We start from the raw sequence: 25,909 nt of genomic DNA, 5'->3' as shown, positions 1-25,909 counted from the left end.
GGGTTCTCTATTCTGTTCCATTAACGTACTTGTCTGTGCTTTTGCCAATACTGCACTGACTTGATTATTATAGCTTTATAATAAGTCTTGACGTTGTGTAGTGTCAGTCCTCCAATTCACTGGTGTTTTAAAATTTGAATTTCATAATTTCAGTGTGTCCCACATACATACTGCTAATTTCTATTTATAACTCTTGTCAAGTAGATAGCGGCATATGGTATACTCTATTTACAGAGGCATAAAGAGGCTAAATAACCTGTTCTTCCAACAGGTAACAGAGTCTTGGCTTTTTAGTGCCTTGATGCACTAACCCAGTCCCTGGGGAAGGAAACTTGATCTATTGCCTGCAAGGTTAACTATTCCTCATGTACATTAAAACACTGGAATTCTATTTGATCTGTTTTTTTTTTTTCTGAGTTTAAGTATCAGAAGTTATCTCCCTGATTTTTTATAAAAAATTTTAATGTTTTTTAAAAATGTTTATTTATTTTTGAGAGAGAGAGAGAGAGAGAGAGAGAGTGTGGGGGAGGGGCAGACACACACACACACACACACACACACACACACACACAATCCAAAATAGGCTCCAGGCTCTGAGCCGTCAGTCCAGAGCCTAACATGGGGCTTGAACTCACAAACCGCAAGATCATGACCTGGGCCCAAGTCAGACGCTTAACAGACTGAGCCAATCAGGTGCCCCTCGTGTTTTTGGTTTTTTTTTTTTAAGTTTATTTATTTGCGGAGAGAGAGCACAAGCAGAGGAGGGGCAGAGAGAGAAGGGGAGAGAGAATTCCAAGCAGGCTCCAAACTGTCAGCGCAGAGTCAGATCTCATGAACTGTGATATGACCTGCGCTGAAGTCAAGAGTCAGATGCTCAACCGTCTGAGCTACCCAGGCGCCCCTTCCTCATCTGTTTTAAACCACAATCCTGTGAGGGATTTATTAGCCCTAGTTACAGATGAAGACACAAAGTATCAGTGAAGGAAGTGGGAGGCAGTACAGGAAGAGCAGGGGTACTCAGCGATTTTAGTTGACGCATGGATAAACATCTTACGTGTTGATAAACATCTTACGTGTTGATAGTTGACGTGTGTTTTTCGTAGAAAAATATGGTTGTGTAGTGCTTCACTGTATGAATAAACCATGATTCATCCATCCATTCCCCTATAGGTTAGGTTTTTTTGACTTTTTTTGCTATCATAACGGGCCAGAAGTAGTGTTCCTTGCCGTGTTTTCTTGTGCACACATGTAATGTTTCCTCTAAACTCTTAGAAGTAAAATTTCTGGGTTGTAGAATAAGAGAATCTTCAGTTTTAGGTTGAATATACCCACTTTTTCCCAGGAGTCCAATCAGGAAATGAAAATGGTTGTATCAGTGACTGCCTCTGCAGAGCTGCTCAGTTGGGGCATTATCTAGTGCACCTAGGAGAGAAAAATGAAAATGGTTGTATCAGTGACTGCCTCTGCAGAGCTGCTCAGTTGGGGCATTATCTAGTGCACCTAGGAGAGAAAAAGGAGCTACATTCATTGTCACAAGCCTTATTTGAATAATCCTTGTCTGCTTCCAAAAGCCAAACAAGAGAATATTGGAAGTATCACTTAAATATCTACCCAATAGAATAATTGCTTCTGCAGTATGCTGAACTATCCTATCTTTGAATACTATCAAAGACAGAGAGCTTACCACCTCCCAAAGTAGCCCAGCTCTCTTGATTAGAAAGTTCTCAAACATCTATGGCTGGAAGCGAGAATGAGAAGTTTCCATTCTAAGAGATGACAATATCTTTTTTGAATCTGTTTTTTCTATGTAAAAATGGGAGTGGGGGGGGCACCTGGGTGGCTCAGTCAGTTAAGTATCCAACTCTTGATTTCGCCTCAGGTCATGATCTCACAGGTTCGTGAGATCAAGTCCTGCATTGGGCTCTGTGCTGACAGCTTGGAACCTGTTTGGGATTCTCTCTCTCCCTGTCTCTCTGCCCCTCCCCTGTTCATGCTCTGCTCCTCCCCGGTTCGTGCTCGCACTCTCTCAAAATAAACATATTTTTAAAAATGGGAGTAGAGGGGCACCTGGGTGGCTCAGTCAGTTAAGTGGCCGACTTCAGCTCAGGTCATGATCTCACGGTCCATGAGTTCAAGTCCTGCGTCAGGCTCTGTGCTGACAGCTCAGAGCCTGGAGCCTGTTTCAGATTCTGTGTCTCCCTCTCTCTGACCCTCCGCCATTCATGCTCTGTCTCTCTCTGTCTCAAAAATAAATAAATGTTAAAAAATTTTTTTCTAAAAAATGGGAGTAGGAATAATACCTAAATCATAAGGTGGTTGTGGGAATCAAATGAGATAGTGTGTGAATGTATGTGTGTATACATAGATAAATATATACACTTGTACATACATATATGCATATACATGTATAGATATGCAATATACTCATATATGCATATATATTCATATATGTAGAAAAGAGAAAGAGAGTGCATGAGAGGGCAAGCGAGCTCTTGGCAGAAAATAATCAATTAATTGTAGCTGCAGCTATTATTAATATTTTTCATCCTATCATCCATTCCGTAACAACAAAGTTCATTCTGCTAAACAAGTATTTACTGAGTGTCTACTATGTGTCAAACAAAGACTGTGCTAGTAATCACAGAAACATCACCCACACTTCTCTGTATTTATTTTTTTAAGTTTTGTTTATTTTTGAGAGAGAGAGGGAGAGTATGCACACATGTGCATGAGTAGGGAAGAGGCAGAGAGAGAGGGAGAGAGAATTCCAAGCAGGCTCTGGGCTTCAAGGGCAGAACCTGACTCAGGTCTCAATCTCATGAACCATGAGATCATGACCTGAGCTGAAATTAAGTGTCCCATGCCTAAACTGACTGAGCCACCCACGTGCCCCTCTGTCAGTATTTCTAAGAGTCTCTGTGACATTGCCAGCATAGAGCAATGGTTTAAAATGGAAGTTCTGGATTCAAATAATCTGGGTTTTAATCCCAACTGTATCAACTATGTGATTTGTGGGAGTATTGCTTAATTCGCTGATAAGAACTTATCTCTCATGGTAAATGTTCAATACATGTTAGCTATTATTCAATTTAATTGAGCCAGTGACCTTAGCCAGGGTTTCAGCCTGAGCCTGGAGAGCTACGGATAGATAATCTTAAAGCTCTCTTTTAGTCCTAAAGTTTATGATTTTTTATATTCAGTGGAACATCTGTGGGGGAGAAATGAGGAAGAATGACCCACATTTATAGGCATTTCACAAAGCTGAATTTGCAAGTAGGTTCTAACTCCTCCAAATGGGAAGAAATCACCCTTTGGGAGCTCACAGACTAATTTATACACTTGATGTGAGCAGAAGCAGGAAAAAAACAAGCAAGTCATGGAGTGATAAACATGGGACAAACACTATAAATGCTAAATATGTATATTCCTTTCTGAGAGTGGGTACTGCCTGGTTCTCACTGGAGGGACAGGTAGTGTTCAAAAGCTCAGACTCTGGTGTAATACAGATCTAGGTTTGAATCCCTATTTGGTTCCTTGTCAGCTATGTGACCCTGGGCAAGCAGCTTTTAACCTTTGTGTCTCAGCTTTCTTTTCTGCAAAACCCAGATAGTAAGAGTATCTAAAAATTATACTCAATACAGTGGTGACATAGTAAATGCTCAATAAAAGTGAATTATTTTTATCTGACAAATGGCACCCTACAGGTGAGTGACAAGTTTCCATTCTCAAGAGATGACAATATCTTTTTCTGACTTTAGGCGCTTCATGGGTGGGGCCCGGTCTCTGCCTTCATAAGTTAGGCACGATGCCTCCCTTGTCACCTTGGCAACTTCCTTAGAGAGGAGGGTGTCTCCTCTGTCAGACTTGGCACTCCACTAGGCTGGAACTTCCTCTTCCTTCGAGGTGGGAACAGTAGTGCCTCCACCAGTTAGTCTCAGATGGACCTTGTCTCTGTCAGCCTGAGGGTTTCCAGAGTTGTGTGTGGTTGGCTCCCCTCCAAGCCACTCTGCGTAGAACTGACTGATTACCTTTTCTCCTCTTCCTTGAGGCCCAGGAACAAGAGTGAGGAATGCGCCTCTTCAGTAGCCACCCAGGTCAGGGAGGAGTTAAGATGAAGGTCGGCTTTAGGGGGTGGGAGTCGGAGGCGGGGGGGGGGGGGGCACTGGGGCCCCAGCCTGAAAAGTCTCGCAATTCAGGGGATCTGAGGAAGTCTCGGTAAGGCTCTTAGGAGACTGCGCCGGGCTCTGAGAAGCATTTGGGTGAGTGTGAGAAGTGCCCCAGAAGCAACGCGAAGGAGCATTTTACGTGGATGTGGGGTGGGCGGTGCGTCAGGGTAACTAATGGCAACTGGGCGGGGTGAACCCGCCCGGCAGGAGCTCTTCGACGGAGAGAAACTACGACTCCCAGGATGCGCCGGGGCTCAGCCCGGCTTTCCCGCCTGCCCACTGGCTGCCGGTCCGGAGAGCGCAAGAGCGGATTGGTCGCGGCGGTGCGGGTCTCCCCCACTAGCAGGTTAGTAGGCACCGCCGGCAGCAGACGTTGACCGGGCGCGCGAGGGGGGAGGGGCCCGTCTAGCTATTCTGGAAACCGCCGGACGCTCTCTCCGTAGCGTAGCCGCCGGCTGTGAGGCGCGGGGCGGGGGCGGAGACTGCGTGGCGCAGGCGCAGTGCTGGGCTTCTCCCGGGTCCCCAGACAGCTGGAGGAGATAAACAGAGGAGGAGGAGGGAGGGGAGTGCGTGTGTGAGAGCGCGCGAGGGAGTGTGAGTGTGTGTGAGCGCGGGTGTGAGGCGGTGCGCAGGGGCGGGCGGAGGCGCTGTCCGGCCCGGGCCAGGCGCCGGGCGGGGAGCATGGGAAGGGGCTAGATCTGCCCGGGCCCCCAGCCCCCTCCCCGGGATCCGCGCCCCCCCTTCCCGGGAGAGGGGCCGGGCCCCCCGGACGGACATGGGCTCCTGAAGTTGCGCCGCCGCCGGTCCTGGGAAGAGGCCTGACAGGTACGGGTAGCCACCGCCCCCTGCCCTCGCCGGGCGCCGAAGCAAGAACCGGCTCCCGCAGCCCCGGCACACGGGCCGCTCGCTCTGGGCCGGCCGCAGCCCTGCCGGCCCGGGGGCCTGAGCCCGCCTGCCTCGGGGCTCCGGGGTGTCCCGAGAGGGGGCAGGCCTCGCTGGGGCGAAGGGCACAGTGGGCCGGGGGCGGGGTGGGGATGGAGGGCTGGCCGGGACGTGGGTGGTGCGGGAGGCTCAGGGAGGCTCTGCCAAGGGAGAGGTGGAAGTCGTCCCATCACGGGACTTTTTTGCGGACTTTTTTGTTTGACATCTGATCTGGCGCGGGTCTCAGGAAGCAGGGGGCAGGTGGAAGTGCTGGGAGGGCTACGTTGACCTGACCTGCTCTCTTAGTTTCCTGCTCTCCTGCTCTCGCTCTGTCTCGCTCGCTCTCGCGCTCGCTCTTTCTAGCTCTCTCTTTCTGTGTGTGTGTGTGTGTGTGTGTGTGTCCGTCCGTCCGTCCCGTGTGTCCGTCCGTGGTCAGGCTTCTTGCAGCTGCAGATGCCTTCAGTGGCCCATCCTGGCACCAAGCTGAAGTCTGCCAAGGTGTTTCCACCAGGCGACTGCAACGCCCATACAGAGGGCCTTTACTTGGGAACGGGCTCTTCAGTACCCACCTCAAAGGGAAATAGGAAGTGTGGAAAAGAAGAGAGGTTGAACCAGTAGGATCCGTGATTCTTGTAGGATTCAGTGATTCTTGTCACTGAAAGCTGCAGTGGGTCGTACCCCCCTTCCCCCTTGCCAGCCAGGTTGAATTTGCTTAGTGACCTCTGACTCTCCTCTGCAGGTATACTACCAGGGTCTCTAGAAAAGACGTGTCAGGACTTATGACTAAAGTCTGACTGCCTAATTTGACTGTTTTCCTCAAAGTCCTTTTTTTCGGTGACTTCCCTTAACTTCCTGAGGTAGTGGTAGAGCAACTTTAAAGTTTTCCTCTTAGGTTTGTGAGTTTAGAAGCCTGATCGGGTGGCTGTAACTTCCCCATTCTTTGCAAGGATGGGGTAGATGATCAGAGTAAAGTGGCAGTTAAGTGTTCCCTTTTAACAGAGCCTGGAACAGTTTTGAGAAGAAAACTATTCGGAAGACACCTCCTGACTCAAAAACATTATGAAATCTCTACCTAGGGCACAGATATGCTCAGTGGTCTGAACAAAGCTTTTCTATACCTTAAAGTCCCTCCGGAGTGGCCAGTCTCTTCGCTAAGTGAAGGAACTACTTAAGGCTATTTCTGGTTTGAGTTTTGGCCTATTCTTCCTTGTAATTCTTATATTTTTAAAGAGATTGAATTGAATCTTGGCTGTTGAGTATAATAATTTGATCCTTTATCACAGACCAAAGAGTAACTGGTAAGGCTCATTTGGGCTAACTCTGAGACTAACAGTGAATCATCATTACAGGTTGTTGGATTTCATTGGCAGATGGGAAACAACCTTTTCTGCCATAGTCTGTGATCCTGCTGCTTTAATACTGGGGTCCTGTTATCCTTCCCTCTTTTGACCTGTTGGGGGGCACTTATGTTCAAGCCACATCTCAATTTGTAGAAGCAGTGCTTTGGGTCACCTCTGAAGAATAATTGAACAACAACTCATATGTCTGCCCGAGACTCTTTACCTTGGAGTTACTGAAAGAAAGAGAATATGTGTAATGATTGTGGTGATGGTATTAACATTGGCAATTTGCCACTTTTGGGTTTTAGAGTTGTCATGCAGCTGACAAATTTCCTAGCTTAAAGGAACTCAGTAGTGACTCATGGGACATCATATTAGGGTTTTTTTTCACACATGTAGACTTTAGGATCTGGAAGTATACGACTGAAGATCTTAAAGCCCTCTGCTAAACATCTTTGGATTTTGAGGGGCCAATTGCTACGAAGACCCCGAACTGTGACTTTTAATTATTTTTTAATTATTTTCTTCTCTTCTTTTTAAGTTAGGGAATGTGGCCCACGTGTGCAGTCCTGGGTCTCAGAGAGGGAATCCTAGACAACATGTAATATGGTGATACTTACCTTTCTTTTGGGTCACTGAGTGATCCTGACTCCTTTCTTCTTTCATCCTTACCTTTCTGGATTCCACTGCATCTTTGGGCCGCCATTGCAGAGGGACTCCCATAACTCCTAAGTTTCAAAACTCCTGATGGTTTTCATCAGAAACCAATCCCTTGGTGGTACATTTAATTATGAATAACTTACTTTAAGAGGTATTTGCCAATTAGAATACATTCAAAAATGTGACTGACATTTATTGAGGGCCTGGTATGTTGGACTGTGTGCTAGGTGGTGTTTTTACTTTATCTAATTTAGCCCTCATCACTGCTCTGGTAGGCAGAAATCATTTTCCCTATTATACATGTGAAGATACAAGTTCAGAGAGATTAAATAACTTGTCTAAGGTCACACAGCTAATAAAGGAAATGTTCAGAATTCAAACCAGGGTGTAGCACTAGGATCAAGGGATGGAAATTCGAAGAGGGTGCATATTGGCTGGATAGGAGAGAATTTGTTTTCTAAAAACAAAATGGGCCACCTTGTGGGGGAGTGAGTTACCCATCATTGTAGGTATTCAAGCAGAGGCTTCGCCACTTCTTATCCAGGATATACTAGAGGAGTTCATACTTATTTAGGTAACTTGACTGAGTAGTCTTTCAGTATTTTAAACCCTATTATTATATGGAAATGGAGTCAAACTCCTGTTTTTGTGATCTGTAAAAAAACTAACACATATTGCATACATACTGTGTGCCAGGCACTTGTTAGATACTTTTCCTACAATCCTTCATTTAATCCTCAAATCCCCTATGAAGTGGGAATTATTATTATTCCCACTTTACAAATGAGGCAGTGGAGGCTCCAGAAAGTTAAAAAAAACATGCTAGAGGTTACGCAGTTAGTAGTAGTAGGGCTGATATTTGAACCTTTGTACCATCTTCGCTGTGTAACATAGGGTAAGTTGTGTGTCTTCTCTGAGCTATAGTTTCCTCATCTGTGAAACGAGATGACAGTACCTTCCTTACGATGGGTTTATGAGTACTAAATGATATAACATACACTTTTCACTAAATGTCACTGACTGCCCTTGAGAGCTTGGGTTTGGGATAAAAAGGTACCACTTTATTTCTTTAGGGTGAATTCAGGCCTGAGAATTTTGGGGTTCATTCTTTGTGCTATTTGTAATAGCTGCTAACCCCTTCAAGGGCTTTGTGGCATTAGTGACTAATACCTTAAAAACTTGAGGCCTGAATGAGAGGAGGATTCAGCCAACACATTGGAGTATAGGAGGAAGTGTCAAAGGCCTTGTAGGGAAAAAAAGTCCTTACCCCACTATACGGTCAGATTCAGAGATCACTGTTTGCATTTTTACATTTAATGTCTTATTTTAGAATGGACAAGGTCACAATTGCTAGAGCTGTGATAGAGCTGGATGCCAAGAATAATAACCCTTAATCCTCCCTGTAGCCATCTGGGGAGGTATTAACCCCATTTCCTTGGGGAGTGGGGCAGAGCAGATCCGACCTTACCCAGGTAGCTGTCTAGGGGCTCTCCGGAGGCAGTGTTAGGATCAGGATGGTGGCAAAATTTTATCCTTGTTCGTAACCCCAAGATTCTATTTTCAGAAAGCTCTAAACTGTGCTTATCCATGAACCTTTAGGGAGCCTTTCTCAGAATGGGAATCAGGCCTTTCTGGTCTTGGAACTTCACCAGTTGAGACCTGAGTGTTTGGGTGCCAGTGGCTTACCTGGTTCCTTCTTGAGTCAGACATCTGGATGTAACACAGCTGCAATTGAATTGGAAAGGAAGCATTTCCACATTGATTGGCTTACTTTTCCTTAACCTTTCTGCTAGGAGGAAAGTTAGAGGGTAAAACTTCAAAGGCTTCCCTATGAGGCATACTTTGAATCAGGCAGAGTTTGGAAAGATGCAAGTTAAGGGCAAAATCCAAGACTGCAGATGCTCATAAATACAGTGAGAGAAGACAGCATTATCCAAATATGCTCTCTTTTCTCTTTCTGTTCCCTTCCACTATCTTAAGGTAATGGTGGCCCTAGGAGAAGGCAGATAAATTAGCTATAATCACTGCAAAATAAAGTTCTGAAAACATCAAGAAAGATTTTTCACAAAGCTTGAATGACAGTACAGAGCCCATTCATGCAGAGAAGCCATTGAGGTGAGTTTTCATCCAGAGTTTCCTACAAAGTGAAGCATTTATTTTTTTTTAAGTTTATTTATTTTGAGAGAGAGAGAGGGAGAGCAGGGAAAGGGCAGAGAGAAAGGGAGAGAGAGAGAATCCCAAGCAGACTCTGTACTGTCCGCATAGAACCCAATGTGGGGCTCAAACGCACAAACCATGAAATCATGACCTGAACCAAAACCAAGAGTCGGACGCTTAACCGACTGAGTCACCTAGGCGCCCAAAGTGAAGCATTTCTTAGGATGGACTTCACAGAGAAGGCTTTAGTCAACTCCGTATAGAATCATTTGAGCCAGGATCCTCGAAGATGGCAAAGAACTTTTCCAAAGACATTTTGCTGATGGGCCTGTTCCACCAACCAAACCTTTCCCAGATGCTGTCCTTGCGCCAACTTAGTCCATGACCTTGAAATATACTTTTGAAATTTGTGTCTGAGACCGTCAGAGTCTAGGTGATTTTGCTTCCTTAGTTAAACCCTAAATGCTAAGAGATGGTGTCTTTTAGGTAAGACTGCTTACACATGATCTAATTAAAGACAATAACTATTTTTCAGTGGCCAGTGACCTGGTCTTAGGGTCGAACTATTTAGTTTGACTCTCCATTTAATAACTAACTTTAGGGAAATTAACTTCTCTGTGCCTTAGATCCTTCATCTGTAAAGTGAGGATAATAATAGTACCTACCTTCATAGGTTTATGAGGAATCTGTTGGATAACACTTATGAAATGATTTGAATGTTCACTAAATATTTTTTACCAGGTGGGGCACCTGGGTGACTCAGTCGGTTGGGTATCCAGCTTCAGCTCGGGTCATGATCTTGTGATTCATGGGTTCAAGCCCCATGTCAGTCTCTGTGCTGACTGCTCAGAGCCTGAAGCCTGCTTCATATTCTGTGTCTCCCTCTCTCTCTGCCCCTCCCCTGCTCGTGCTCTGTTTGTCTGTCTCTCTCTCTCAAAAATGAATAAACATTAAAAAAAAATTTTTTTTAAATTTTTACCAGGCTTGATATCAGGCATTTTATGTGCGTGGCTCTTCACTCTGTGAAGATAGGCATTATCATCCTGTTTTGCAGATTAGAAAGCTGAGATTTAGAAATGTTGTCACACAGAAGATAGTTGGCAGAACTGGGATTTGAACTTTAGGTCTGCCAGACTCCAGTACCCAACTCTTTACTTTATTATGCCACCTCCAGTGACCTTTTTGCTTTGAAAGTGCATGTTTTTCTCTTCTGTAGGATTGCTCCAGTAGGTAAACCACTGCAAATAGAGTGAAAGGAAACTTGCATACATCCTTTGCATAATTCATAATGTTGGAAGGGGGCGGGGGCCAGTGGTCTCTCTAGCTGGGGACATCTCTCTACAGTGGGAGGCACTGTCCAGAGGAAAAAGAATACAGATGACTTGGGTTCCATCTCCACTCTACTGCTACCTGGCAGTGTGTCCTTAGGATCACAGGATAGTGGAAGGGATTTTGTAGCTCATCTTAGAGTCTGCCTCTCACTTTGCAGATGGGGAAATAGGCTGAGAGAGTGAAGCGCCTCACTCAGGGTGTTTAAGACACTTAGAGGCAGAGCCTGGCCTGGAGCACGAGACCCTAGATTCCGGTCCAGTGTTTCTTCCTCAGTAGCATTGTGCTTCAGTTCTCCCTTGTTAAACGGGGGTGAAAATAGCTTTCTAGCTTCCTCACTGGATTGTTACGAAGTTCAAGTTAAAAGCATGAGCAAAAGTACTCTGATAGTTACAAAGTGCTGTACATATGCAAGACAGTCCACGCTGTCATTCATTCAGCAAGTACTCATTGGCACCTGCTAAGCCCACATCACTCCTTGGAGACCTAGGAGGTTCAGTAGATGAATCAGATGAAGAGCTGGCCTTCAGGATGCTTTTAGTCTTTTAAAGAAGAGAAGCCACAAAATAATTATAGTTCAAGGCAGGAGACAGACGAAGGAAACGGTGAGAGCTAAATTTTTGTAAGTTCTGATTTTGAGGCAGAGAAAAGAAGAAAAGGGTTTGAGGACTTTTCTTCTTATAGTTGAGATATAATTCTTGTATCATAAAGTCTACCCTTTTAATTCTGCACTTTTTAATATATCCACAAAGTTGTGCACCCATCACCACTATCTAACTCCAGAACATTTTCATCATGCCCCAAAGAAACCCATACCCTTTAGCTGTCACCACCACCCCAGTCACTCCCATCTTCCTCAGTTCCAAGAAACCACTAATCTTTCTTTCTCTGTAGATTTTGCTGTTCTTGATGTTTCATGTAAATGGATTCATACAATATGTGGCCTTTTGTGACTGACTTCTTTCAAGTAACATTATGTTTTCAAGTTTCATCCATGTTGTCACATGAATCAGTGGTTCATTCCTTTTTATGGCTGATTGATACTCCATTATATGGATATATCACATTTTGTCCATTTATGGACATTTATCCATTGATAGACATTTGAGTTGTTTCTACCTTGGGGCTGAGAACATTCATGTACAAGTTTTTGTGTAGACATTTGTTTTTATTTCTCTTGGGTTATACCTAGGAGTGGAATTTCTAGGTCATATGGTAACTCTATGTTTAATTTTTTGAGAGGAGACTTTTCTTTTTTTTTTTTACATTTTTTATTTTTGAGACAGAGAGAGACAGAGCATGAACGGGGGAGGGGCAGACAGAGAGGGAGACACAGAATCGGAAGCAGGCTCCAGGCTCTGAGCCATCAGCCCAGAGCCTGACGCAGGGCTCGAACTCACGGTCTGTGAGATCATGACCTGAGCTGAAGTCGGACGCTCAACCGACCGAGCCACCCAGGCGCCCCGAGAGGAGACTTTTCTTAAACAATTTTTCTTATTGCAAATAATACTGTCACTCACGGTTAATAAGTATTTCCAGTGTGCCAGTTATCACATATAATCCTCACAACAACCCTGAGGTGGGTGCTATTATTATCTTTGTGTAACAAATGAAAAGTAGCCAGTGTTTCTTGAGCACTTACCATATGCCAGGTATTGTGCTAAGTGTTTTGCAATGCATTGTCTTATTAATGTTCCCAGTGACCCTATGATGTAGATATTACTTCATATACCTACATGGCAGGTAAAAAACAAACAAACAGACCAACAAAACCCGGGAGCTTAAAGGTAAATAATTTTACCCAAGATCACACAACCTAGTATATAGTAGAGCCAGATTTAGACTCAGGTTTCTTTCAGTCCAAAGCTGGTTCCTAATGGCTGTTTCTATATTAACTATAAGAACAATAAATGTTCACAATAGAATACTTGGAAAATACAGAGAAACAGAAAGAAAAAATATATATATTTTTTTCATAAGTTCTGATTTTGAGGCAGGAAAAAAATGCATGTAACACACACACACACACACACACGTGTGTGTGTGTGTGTGTGTATTACCTGTTGTCTTACCAGGGAGAAGACCACTGGCATATTTTTAATGCCTGGCCTTCTTTTTTTTTTTTTTTAATTTTTACAAATGTTTTTATTTATTTTTGAGACAGACAGAGCATGAGCAGGGGAAGGGCAGAGAGAGAGGGAGACACAGAATCCAAAGCAGGTTCCAGGCTTTGAGCTGTCAGTACAGAGCCCGATGTGGGGCTCGAACTTGTGAACCATGAGATCATGACCTGAGCCGAAGTTGGATGCACAACTGACTGAGCCACCCAGGCACCCCAAACACATATCCTTCTTGTTATAGCATTGTAGATATGTACACTTCTGGTTTGTCTTTTTTTTCCCTTCAAGGCTAAGATGGTCACATATATGTCTTGAACGTGATTTTTTAACTATATATGATTAACAGTTTTCTGTTTCATTAATCAGTCTTCCATGTTTTGAATGACTCTTAATAGGAAAGAAAGATTTTTAAAAGGACTTGATAAGAGAGGATTCCAAATATATATGAAGTAAACAGAATAGAACAGAATAATGAACCCCCATTTATCTGTCATCCTATTTCAATAACTGTCAACATTCTGCCATTCTTATTTTATCTATACCTCCTTTGCTTTCCACTTCCATTCTATTTTTTTAAGTGTTTATTATTGACAGAGAGAGAGAGGGAATGAACGGGGAAGGGGCAGAGAGAGGGTGGGGACAGAAGATCCAAAGTGGTCTTTGTGCTGACAGCAGAGAGCCCCATGCGGGGCTAGAACTCACAAACCCTGAGATCATGATCTGAGCCAAAGTGGGACACTTAACCGACTGAGCCACCCAGGCGCCCCTCCTCCATTCTATTTTTTAAGTAAAATTTACCAACATTAAAATTCACTAATCTTGATTGTACAGTTTTGACAAATGGATATACTCATGTCACCCATACCCCCAGTACCTATATAGCCATATTCCCCTCATATATAGAACTTTTCTGTCACTTAGAAAGTTCTCAGGGCTCCTTTTCTCATTAATCTGTATGCACTCAGGCAACACTTTTTTTTTTTTAACTGTATTTTTGCCTATTCTAGAACTTCATATATAGTTGACTCTTGAACAGTGTGGGGGTTAGGGGCACCCACTCTGCCCAACCCCCTCCAGGCAGTCAAAAATTGGCATATAACTTTTGACTCCTGAAAAACTTAACTACTAATAGCCTACTGTTGATCAGAAGCCTTACTGATAACAAATAATTAACCCATATTTTGTATGTTATATGTATTATATCTGTATTCTTAAAGTAAGCTAGAGAAAATAAAGTTTTATTAAGAAAATCATAAGAGAAAATATATTTACAGTACTATACTGTATTTATCGAAAAGAATCCACATATAAATGAACCCACACGGTTCAAACTTGTGTTGTTCAAGAGTCAACTGTAAATGGAATCATACAGTATATACTTTTTTTTTAAATGTTTACTTATTTTTGAAAGGGAGGCGGTACTGAGGGACAGAGAGAGAGGAAGACATAGAATCTGAAGCACGCTCCAGGCTCTGAGCCATCAGCACAGAGCCCAACATGGGGCTCAAATCCAGGAACCGCGAGATCATGACCTGAGCCAAAGTCAAACGTTTAACCGACTGAGCTACCCAGGCCCCCCAGTATGTACTTTCTTAAGTCTGGCTTCTTTTGCTCAGAATCTGTGAGATTTATCCATATTGTTGCTGGTATCAATAGTTCCTTTTTAAAAATAGAATAACTTCATTGGGATATAATTCACATACCATACAATTCACTCATTTAAAGTGTATAATTCAGTGGTTTTTAGTATTCTCACAGATATGTGCAACAATCACCAGTCAAATTTAGAACATATTCATCACCTCAAAAAGAAACATCAAACCACAATGAAGTACTGCTTCATACCCGTGAGGATGGCTATAAATACATTTTTTTAAAAAGCAAGTATTGGTAAGGATGTGGAGAAATTGGAAGCTTTTACATTGCTGGTGAAATTGTAAAATGGTGCAGCTGCTATGGAGAACAGTTTGGCAATTCCTCAAAAAGTTAAATATAGAATTACCATATGACTCAGCAATTCCACGCCAAGGTATATGCGCAAAAGAATTGAAAACAGGTAGTCAAACAGATGCTTGTACGTGGACATTCGTAGCAGCACTATTCATAACGACCAACAGATAGATGAATGAATGGATAAACACGATGTGATATAGCAGTGCAATGGAATAGTATTCAGCCATAAAAAGGAATGAAGTACCGATGCGTGCTACAACATGGATAGACCTCAAAATAGTGTGCTAAGTGAAAGAGGCCAGTCGCAAAGGTCACATATTGTAGGATTTCATTTATATGAAAAATCTAGAATAGGCAAATTGACAGGTGCAGAAAGTAAATTGGTGGTTGCCAGATACCAGAGGGAGGAAGGAAGAGGGACTGACTACTTAATAGGTATGGGATTTTCTTTCGGTGTGATGGAAGTGTTTTGGAACTACCTAGAGGTGATGGTTGTATAACATGGTGAGTGTACTAAATACCACTGGATTATACACTTTAAAGTCCTCTCTAGCCCCAGGAAACCATAAATCTACTTTCTATTTCTATAGATTGGCCTGTTCTGGCCTTTGCATATAAATGGGATTATAGATATCCCTCGATTCTTGAAAGTTCATGTTATGCCACTTCACTTTTACGAAAGATCTACATCAGTACCTCTTACGCTAACCGAAGAGAATCCAAAGGGGATTTTTGCTTTTATGAAAAGGGTGAAAATCAAATATAGTGCTCAGCATTTGTTTTGCGGTGAGCCTATTATAGTGGCAGTGCGCACCCTGGCGAGAGTGGCGAGAGTGGCTCCTCCCAGCTTCCACCCTGGGAACTACACTCAGCATCCAACCACCACAGCTTTGAACTGTGTCTGTGAGCATCTGTGCTTTATAAAATAAAGTGTGCTTTATTTATTTATTTTGCTCATCCTTTAGCAAGATGGTAGCAGAAAAGCCTAAGAGAAGTTATTTTTGGGGTCTGGAAATGCCAAAAAATTTTTTCCATTTAATAAACTGATGGTAATTGCTTCTTCGCTTTATGCCCTTGCAGCTTAGGATAGGTTTCGTAGGAACACTTTGCTTTTGGATAGCAGGAGAAACCTATATACGACATGTGGCTTTCTTTCACTTAGCATAATGTCTTCAGGGTTCATCCATGTTGTAACACGAATCAGCACTTCATTGCTTCTTATGGCCAAATAACATTGCATTGTATAGACACAATAAACACCACATTTTGTTTGTCCATTCATCAGTTGATGGGCATTTGGGTTTCTACCTTTTAGCTGTTATGAATAATCCTGCCCTAACCATTCTTGTACAGACTGTTGAATGGAGTTTCTTTGTTTTTAGCAAAGTCACCATTTGCCTCCTGATCTTGCAATTCAAAGCTAGCAGAGGTGAGAAAGATCCCATTCTCTGTGCCCCACCATCCTACAATGGAATCCCCAATGTCAGCTTTGTGTCTCTGGTAGGGAAGGAAGTAAGAGAGAAATGTTGTAACCATGCCACTGAGCATAGATCAGGAGCTATCAAGTCTTACTAGAATTCAGATTTGGCTAATAACATCTGTTGAGCACCTGCTGTAATCCAGGTCCTATTTTGTACCTTCATATATATTTCATCATTTATTCCTCACAACAACTAATTGAAGTAAATGAGTATCCCCGTTTTACAAATGAGGAAATTGAAACTCAGAAAGGTTGAATAACTGCCTAAGTAGGTACTAATGGGTACAGTGAGGGGGCTGGACTGCAGGCCCAAGTGCCTAAGTATTTTAAGTCCACTTCCCTTTCTGCTACATTAACTCAAACAAGGACTGTGGCACACCTGAAATGGGTGTTTCCTCATGTTTATTTGGATGTTACTGTTCAATCTTTGGTTCCAGATGAGTAACATTTGCCAGGCGTACTTTGTTCTAAGGCCTGTTAACCTCAGGCTATTATATTAGTGGTACCCTTTGCATTATGGAGTAGATTAATTCCTCCGAATTGAGCTGTTAATTGAATTTTCTTATTAGCTTCCTTTGTAATAGCAGAGATGCCCGTGGAAAAAAGTTTCCCAGTAGCCCGAGTTAAAGGTCTGTGGAAGGGATAGGGTTAAGTGGCGACATGCTAGACATTCTAGGCTCTAGGAATGGAATACCTTTTGGGCAGTGTATCGATATACATGGCAGTTCATGTTTTCTTTATAACATTATGTCATATATTTTCCTCGGTGTCATAGGCATTTTATATTTTTCACATTCCCAACTCCCAGAAACTGGCTTCCTTCTTCCTCCTTATCATCGAGTATCAACTAGAGCTGGCCTGTAATGACAGAAGATGCCACGTTCAACCCTTTGTACTTTAGCTAGAGAGATTTTTTATTGAACTTTCATGTTCTGCAAAATTAGCCCTCAATATTACTAGAGCTTTAAGTGCAAACATAAGGGTATACTCAGTTCACTGTGCTACCTTTAGAATGAAGAATACACATTTAAAGTTGCTTGGGTCTGTTACAGTTCTAGTTTTTTGTTAGCGATTTCCAAGTCACCTTTCTTACTCTACTGCCCTATGTTTAGTTTGTTTCCCACCACTGTCATTTTGTTCTTTCTTCTAAGGTGTGTGAATAAATGAGTATAAATAAGATTTAATTTATTATTCCTTGTTGCTCCTTCTGAATTTACTGTCTTGGCTGTTCATTTTGGTCATTCAGTTAAATTAGCCTTTTTCAGTCCCTCTGAGGAGCCCTAGTTACAATAGTCTTGGTACCATTGGTATTCAATTCATGACAACTATATTGTGTGCTCTTGAAGAGAAGGGTCTGTGTTTGGCTTGTTCTTTGCTGGATTTTCAAAGTCTAGTGCAGTGCCTAGCATACTAGGCATTGAAAATTTTATCTTATGGATTCTTGAAGTCACTTATTTCAGTCTTTTTGCATCTCGGCAGAACTGAACATACAATTTGCATACTGCACCAGAGAGAAATCCCCTTGATGTAGTCTTTTCTGGTGTTTAATCATAAATATATAACTTCCTTTCTTCAATTCCAAATGTCTCCATCATGTCATTCTATATCCGTGAGTTCTTTTTGCTCCATAGAATTGACTATTCCAGGATACTCCTTAAAATAATGCTTTTAAAATTTGACCATAATTAAATCTCCTCATATTCAAATAACTATTCATTTATTGATCTAATTATTTATATTTGAGAAATTTTTGAAGTCTGAAACTAATTATACTTCTTGCAGATTTAGGGGTATTTCCCTCCTGATGTGAACCTTTAGAATAATCTCTACTTAGAAATGTTTTTTCAGTTACACATGCCTGCCTTAAAAAGTTTGTGGAAGATGCTGAATCCCTGTTTCCTGGGAGGGGGTGGTGAAGGTGGGCTGTGCTCCAGAATGAGCTATCGGCCAGTGTGCTGTCATTTCTTCTCAGGATGGGAACAGAAATGTTTACCACAATGCTAACTGAGCAGCAGTTATATTAAATTTGACATTTTGGTTTTTTAACCTCTACCTATTAGTCTGATACTGTTTTTTTTTTGTTAAATATTTATTTTTGATAGAGAGAGAGAGACAGAGCATGAGTGGGGGAGGGGCGGAGAAAGAGGGAGACAGAGAATCAGAAGCAGGCTCCAGACTCCGAGCTGTCAGCACAGAGCTCAACGCAGGGCCCGAACTCACAGACCAAGAGATCATGACCCGAGCCAAAGTCGGACGCTCAACTGACTGAGCCACCCAGGCGCCCCCTAGTCTGATACTGTTTTGAATCCCACTCTCTGTTTTACCATTTACCTGAATTGTAGTATGGGGTTTTTTTGTCTGCTTTCTCTGCTTTTTCCCTCTTTTATTCCTTTTCGTTTTTTCAAGCACACACCAATCTTAGCTTAAGTCCCTTGCCTTTGATTCTCTGCTTTTTAGGTGCTATGTCTTTCATCCTAGTCAGTATTCCTCCACGTCTAGCACAGTGCCTGGTATTTGGTAAAAACCCAGTTAACGTTTTAAGAAAATTAAAGAGTGAGTAGTAACAGATTAGTTGACCCTTATGGGTGGTCATAGTGATATTAGTCTGGGAAATTATGTACCATAGTAATTTATTCATACATACAAAATGGTTAAGAGTGTGCATACAGCTCTCCCTGCTCCACCTCCATTTATTACCTGTGTGACATTTATTATCTATTCCCTCCTGCTAGAATGTTAGTACTGTGAGAGTAAGGAACTTGCCTGTTTTGTTCACTGCTGTATCCCCTGGGTCTGCAGTAGTACCTGACGTAGAGGAGATCCTTCTTGCACTCATTTGTTGAACGAATAACTATATAAAGCTCTTAGCACAATTCCTAGTACATAATAAGTGTATATTTGGCAATTTACTATTTCTTAGCAGATAAAAGTACTTACATTCTTTTAAAAATAAAATTAAAGAAAAAACTTTATACCTACATTATTTCATTTGACCTTTCTAGTAGTCTTCCAAGAATAATGCTGTTGGGGGTGAAGAATGAGCCATTTTCTGGTGAGGCATCTGTGGCCCCTTCAGTGTTTATTCCACTTCTTCCTGTGCCTATGAGACACAGGAATGAGAACCTACTTGGAGAGATTGAGAGTTTACCAAGGCCACATAGCTGGTCCTACTTAATACCAGGTATACTCCATGACTTTGGTGTTCTTTCCATTATGATAAGTCTCACTCTATATTCTTGGTGATTGTGGGGGAAATTACTGTTGTTTTGGGGGGGGCAGGGAGGCTTGACCAGTATATCACAAACCAGAGCCATAAACATAATTGCAGGCCAGTGTTTAGTTTATGCCAGTTTGTCCAAATTCACATTTTTAATTTGATGGCCAGAGGCCCCTGGAAAAGTCCTCATGAAACCATAGTTGTTTACAGTTGGCATCCCTACCTGTTCTTCATGTTCACAGGTTTTGTGATCCTAAACAGTGCCGGTGGCTTCCGTATCTCCCTGGTAATGCTCACAAAGATGCAATGCTGGATGGTTTCCACATTGTGAGGGAAGGCTCTATGGTTTCCACATTGTGAGGGAAGGCTCTTGCCCTTTTTTTTTTTTTTTTTTTTTTTTAATTTTTTTTCAACGTTTTTTATTTATTATTTTTGGGACAGAGAGAGACAGAGCATGAACGGGGGAGGGGCAGAGAGAGAGGGAGACACAGAATCGGAAACAGGCTCCAGGCTCCGAGCCATCAGCCCGGAGCCCGACGCGGGGCTCGAACTCACGGACCGCGAGATCGTGACCTGGCTGAAGTCGGACGCTTAACCGACTGCGCCACCCAGGCGCCCCGGCTCTTGCCCTTTTAAGAGCTTATGATCCCCAAATCAATCATGGAGGCATAAGCCCCAAAGTACTCAGGCTGAATGAGAACATCTAATTAGATAGCAAGATTTTTATTGTCCTACTCTGTGCCTAGCACTAAAGAAAAAAATCTGTGATAACATAGTGTTTATATAGAGAGTTTCTTTTTGTGATTAAATGCCAAAGGAAAAGAAGGAGTCTGCTCACAGAACAGGTGGAGAGAGTGTGATTTCAGGAGGGTGTGCTAGGAGTCTGTAGGAGGGCAACTGATGGAAAAGCAGGGCCAGGAGATCCAGAAGTGGTCTTGGGAATCCTGCTGGCTTGGGAGAGGTGGCAGGGAGGTCTGGTGGGCCCTGAGAGCCATCATCACAGCACAAAGGGCCAAATGGGGAAGAAAGACGAGACCTCCTGCATGCCTTCAGAGGTGGAACCAGGACCAAAGGTTGGAAGTAACAGGAGGTAGAACTTTCTTTTAAAAGCTTTGGAGTTTTTTTCTGCATTTATTTTCTTTCTCAAGCATTTTTTTTTTTCTGATTGCAATATTAATGTGCTTATGTAGAAAAAAAAATTGAAAACCTCAAAGAGCAGAAGGTAAAAAATCAGTCACACTACTGTTTAAAGATGGCTATTATTATTTTTTATGTTTCCTTTTTAAAAAAAAAAAATTGTAACATTTATTTATTTTTGAGAGACAGAGCACAAGCGGGGGAGGGGCAGAGAGAGAGGGAGACACAGAATCCGAAGCAGGCTCCAGCTCTGAGCTGTCAGCACGGAGCCCAACGCGGGGCTCAAACCCGTGAGCCGCAAGACCATGACCTGAGCCAAAGGCAGACACTTAATGGACTGAGCCACTCAGGTGCCCCTTGTAATTCCTTTTTAAACACAGCTTTGATAATAGTATTTATTGAAAAAGCATCATGTTATCTTGGAAACATTTGGTATAATGTAAGCATTTTTCCTTCATAAGTAACATTTCTAATGCTGCTTAATATCATATGGCTATACATTGTTTAGCCATTCCTTTATCATTGAAAAATTTGGTACTTTCAGTTTTTTTGTTTTTACAAAATCTGTGATGAATATGCTTGGGTATAGACTTTTGTATTTCTTATATTTTGTAATTTCTTATGTAAGTTATCAGAAATGAGATTAGTAGGTCTTTCTAACCATCAGAGTTTATAACAAAGGAATAAGTTGCTTCAGGAGATGAGACTGAAAGCCTACCTATCAGGATATTGAAGAGGAATATCTTTATTAGATTGGATTGTGGACATGATCACCTTTACATTCCCGGTCCACTCTTTGATTCTATCAATTTGTTAAAGGGTTGAGTGCTCTGTCTGTGATACTGATTTGGTTTTGGAGAGAGCCAAGCTGAGCAGCAAGGATTCAAAATATAATTAAAAGACTGGTTGCCACGTTGCATATTGAGCAAGTGGAAGTTGACATCTTTCTTGCTTGCCTTGTTCTTACTTTTAGGATCTTCCTTCATACTCCTATCCAACCCCCCACTTTCTGGTGAAGCATGCATGACTCTTTCAATGTTTGTTCCAATACTTCCTGTAGCTCTGAGTCATTGTCTCCCCCCTCCCACCCTCTTTACCTTCCAAAAGTTCTTCAACACTATGGAGCAGAGCCAGCCCACCATGTCATAAATCACAGGCAATAGCCAGTTCACTGGGTAGGCTGGTGGGATATTTTAGGGGTGGAACCAGGACTCTGAAGCCACCTTATTCCATCCCCCAAGGTTTGATGATTTTTTTTCCCCCCCAGGTAATTAAATGTGTGTCTTGTGGACCTGGGCTTGGCTGGAATGCTCAAGGGTCCTGAAGATCCTTCTATAGCTTCCTGCTGTTGAATTCATTAAGAGAAGATGGCAAAAGTCAACATAACTAGAGACCTCATCCGTAGGCAGATCAAGGTAAGCAGCTCAGCCCTTTGAACCAGAGCATGAAGTCCTTTCTTCCTAACAGATTCATTTTACAGCTGAAGAAACTGAGGTCTGGAGTTGGTGACTTGCCTGAAGTCACATAGCTAATTAGTGGCAGACCTAGGACTAAAATCAAGGTCTCTTGACTCCCATCTTCTTTGCCCAAGAATATGGAATTCATGGAGACTCCTCTAGCCCAGTGCTTTGTACTTGGGCTGCTGAAATTAATGGAGGTCGGTGGGGAGGGGAGCTATCAGTGTACTGTGCATGTGTGTTGTGCATGTGTGTACACAACTGTGTGTACATATGTAGGTGTGTGTGTGGGGGGGGGGTGGGTGTAGCAGAAGAAAACATGACATCTTCATGTTGCTCCAGCTGCTAAGCTGTGCATATAACAGACCCTAGAAGAGTCTTAGTCCCGGTTCAGCTTAGACTCTTTTTTCTTTTCTTTAAGGGTCTTCTGCACCTGTCCTGTGCAGTTTGTACATTCTGTGAGATGAATGGATGATGGGGCTGTCAAGTTCATTTAGCAAGATAGCCCAGGCTTTGTCAGGGGAACCTGCAGTAAAGGAACACAGAGATTTAATGGAAGAAATTCTACCAGGACTTGATGTGCTCCTATAGTAAGAACCCCAAGCTGGGTCAGGAGCTTAATCTTACCACTGCCCTAATTACCTATAAGACTTGAATCATTTTACCTCCCTGTGTTTTCTGTTGTTAAATGATAATAGTGTCTGCCTTTAGGCTGATCATAGAGAATGAAGTCTGAAAGAACACAGGAAGTTCTTTGAAAAGGTTAAGTGCTAAAAATGTTTTTAATTAAAAATCTTTAAAAAATTAAGTGGCATGCAGCATAAGCTATGATCATCAAAAAGGATTGAGTGTATACATGAGCTATGTGCTTAGTGCACGGAGCACATCAATCTGTGTTTTGTATATTTTTCCCTTCATCCCTGAATCCTTTAGGGGCTTTGTCCATTTGTGGGAGGTTTTGTTTGTAATTTTTTTAGACTGGGTGGCCCTCAAGGGCAAGGACCATTTCCTAGAGGCACAGAATCATAGAGTTGGAGGGACCATGCAAATTATTTTTTTCCTTTGAATACCCCCCACATTATGTGTCCTAAAGGCGATGCCCACCCTCTCTCTCTAACCTAAAGATGGAAACTCCTTTATTTGTTGTTTTCAATTTTTTTTTCATTCTTTCCTTCCTCCCTCTTTCTTTCTTTCTTTCTTTCTTTCTTTCTTTCTTTCTGCCTTTTGTAACCCAACAAGCACAATTTAATGCTTATGTTTTTAATGTTTATTTATTTATTTTGAGAGAGAGAGAGAGCGAGCAAGCATGCATGGAGTAGGGACAGAGAGAGAGAGAGAGAGAGAGAGAGAGAGAATATCCCAATATCCCAGGCAGGCTCCACATTGTCAGCGCAGAGCCTGACGCAGGGCTCGATCTCATGGACTGTGAGATCATGACCTGACCCAAAATCAGGAGTCAGACACTCAACCGTCTGAGCCACCCAGGCACCCTATGCTTAATTTTATACTCTTTTATTATTCTCTAATCCCTGCCCAAGTATAGTGCAGGCTCCTGCAGCCCAATTTCTTACTGCCTTTTGTAGCTCCTGCAGTGCCCAGGACAGTGCTGGATATATAATAGGCACGTAGTAAATCATATTGAATTGAATCAATGAAACTGAGTTTGTTTCTGTCCCGCAGGAGCGGGGTGCTCTGAGCTTTGAGCGTCGCTACCATGTCACTGACCCCTTTATCAGACGACTGGGCCTGGAAGCAGAGCTGCAGGTAAGAAATCAAGTTTGCACCTTACATGCAGATGGCTGGCTCTTAATTCTCTGCCTGTATGTAGAGAACCCTTCTGGCATTATTCAAGGCAAAAACAAGTTTTTCTCTGCAGGTCATACCTAATGGTTTCCTGTCCTTTCTAGCAGTTTTATTAAGCAGGTAAACATAGGCAGGTAAATCAAGGTTAGCGATTGACGTGGTCACACAGAAGTTGTTTTTTGGTCATATTATTTGCTTCGTGTTTGGAAAAATACTGTTGAGGTGCATACCACTGTTTTTACTACTGACTTGGACAGTAATTATTCTTACCTTTGCAAAGGAAGTTAAAGTTTACAAAGTGTTTTTACATAGTGTTTTCTCATTTTAGTTTCAAAGAAATGCTGTGGGGAGGTATATAGGGAATGGGTATTTTCTTAAAAAGGGTTTAGTAAGGCCAAGCATCTTGTCCAGTGTTGTCCTGTCCAGTCCATGGAGAGCCAGGCCTTTAATCCAGAAGTCCAACTCTTTCGTTGTGTCCAACAGAGAGACTCCGTAGTGTTAATTCCAGGCCCTTTCCTTCCTCCGGATCATGTTTTGAATCCAACATTTAGCTGTCCTGTCCAACTTCGCATTACCTGCAGGTTGAGTAAGAATTCTCTTTGGTTCCTTCAAGTTAGTATATATAAGTGATCCTGTTGATCTTAGAAAAAGACTAGAAAGAAATTTATTGAATGTTCACAGTGTTATCTTAGGGTAGTGAGATTACAGATGGTTGTTACTGCTTTTTTAAATTATAAACTATTATCCATTTTAAAATATAACTACATTATGGGGCGGCTGGGTGGTTCAGTCAGTTAGGTATGCGACTTTGGCTCAGGTCATGATCTCACAGTTCATGAGTTTGAGCCCTGTGTCAGGCTCTGTGCTGACAGCTCAGAGCCTGGAGCCTGCTTCAGATCCTGTGTCTCCCTCTCTCTCTGCCCCCTCCCCCATGGGTGCGCATGTGCTTTCTCTCTCTCTCTCTCTCTCTCTCTCTCAAAATTAAATAAACATTAAAAATTTTTTAAAAATAAAATATAACTACATTAATGGTAATATGGAAAAGATAAGTAAAAATTACTTCTTAGTCCCATCTCCCTAAAACAATTATTATTAGCTTTTTGTGTACTTCCTTTTATCTCCTGCATATTTTCACATAATTGTAATCCTACTTTACATTGAATTTTGTATCTTAAATTAAGATACATATTAACATATGATTAACATATAATAAGTCTTTTCTCCATGTTACCAAGTAGTCTTCACAATTTTTACTTAAAATTTTTCTTTTTTCTTTTAAATGTTTATTTATTTTTGAGGGGGGGGACGATGTTGGCAGCAGAGAGAGAGGGAGAGAGGATCCGAAGCAGGCTCCACACTGTCAGTGCAGAGCCCAAGGCAGGGCTCAAACTCAAATCGTGAGATCATGACCTGAGCCAAAGTCAGACACTTAACTGACTGAGCCACCCAGGTGCCCCCCAATTTTTCTGATTATAGAAGTAATAAATATTAGCATAGTTGAAAATATGGAATAGACAGAAAAATATAGAAAAGAAAACAAAATTACCTTAAATTCTATCATCTAGAGATAAACATTGTTAACCTTTGGTATACTGCCTTTGTGTATTATGAAGCAGAATACTAGTTAAGAGATGGGTATTAGAGCTGCATAAATTTAGTTTTAAAACCTATCTCTTGGGGCGCCTGGGTGGCTCAGTTGGTTAAGCGGCCGACTTCAGCTCAGGTCATGATCTCGCGGTCCGTGAGTTCGAGCCCCGCGTCGGGCTCTGTGCTGACAGCTCAGAGCCTGGAGCCTGTTTCAGATTCTGTGTCTCCCTCTCTCTGACCCTCCCCCGTTCATGCTCTGTCTCTCTCTGTCTCAAAAATAAATAAACATTAAAAAAACAAAAACAAAAACGTATCTCTTCCCCAGCTATATAGCCTTGTGCATGTTACCCCTAGTTTCCCAATCTGTAAACTAGAACAATAACTGAGCATAGCTGTAATGATTATATGAGTTTTGTGTGAAGGACTAACACAGTGCCTGGATTATAGCAAACTAGTTCAATAAATAGCAATTATGATTCTTAAGTCTTCCAGTTTTTTTCCATGCTTATATAAATTTTCCCCCCACAAAATTGGGCTCATACCATTTACACAGTTGGGTAAACTGCTTTATACTTTTTATAT

The 25,909-nt window shown here is 42.2% G+C and overlaps 1 protein-coding gene and 1 long non-coding RNA gene across 4 annotated transcripts in view; one reads left to right on the top strand and one right to left on the bottom strand.

Annotated features, from left to right (window-relative positions):
• Positions 1-926: 926 nt before the first annotated feature.
• On the bottom strand, positions 927-4,589 carry LOC125912886 (uncharacterized). Its single transcript, XR_007454859.1, has 2 exons — positions 4,029-4,589; positions 927-1,422 (listed from the first exon to the last, which is right to left on the bottom strand). It is a non-coding gene; the product is annotated as an uncharacterized LOC125912886 (long non-coding RNA).
• A 193-nt stretch (positions 4,590-4,782) lies between these two features.
• Positions 4,783-25,909, top strand: part of WDTC1 (WD and tetratricopeptide repeats 1) — a 64,300-nt gene continuing 43,173 nt past the window's right edge. The window contains exons 1-3 of one of the 3 annotated variants that reach the window (XM_049617685.1): positions 4,783-4,991; positions 21,748-21,895; positions 23,618-23,701. In XM_049617685.1, the coding sequence (XP_049473642.1) occupies positions 21,848-21,895; positions 23,618-23,701 (132 nt within the window). In that variant the 5' untranslated portion in view covers positions 4,783-4,991; positions 21,748-21,847. The remainder of the gene's footprint in view (positions 4,992-21,747; positions 21,896-23,617; positions 23,702-25,909) is intronic. The other 2 variants (XM_049617687.1, XM_049617684.1) reach the window with 2 other exon arrangements.

The sequence above is a fragment of the Panthera uncia genome (assembly GCF_023721935.1).
Source record: "Panthera uncia isolate 11264 chromosome C1 unlocalized genomic scaffold, Puncia_PCG_1.0 HiC_scaffold_4, whole genome shotgun sequence".
NCBI lineage: Eukaryota > Metazoa > Chordata > Mammalia > Carnivora > Felidae > Panthera > Panthera uncia.
Note: the sequence above shows the minus strand (reverse complement) of the source record. Positions and strands in the feature narration are given on the sequence as shown.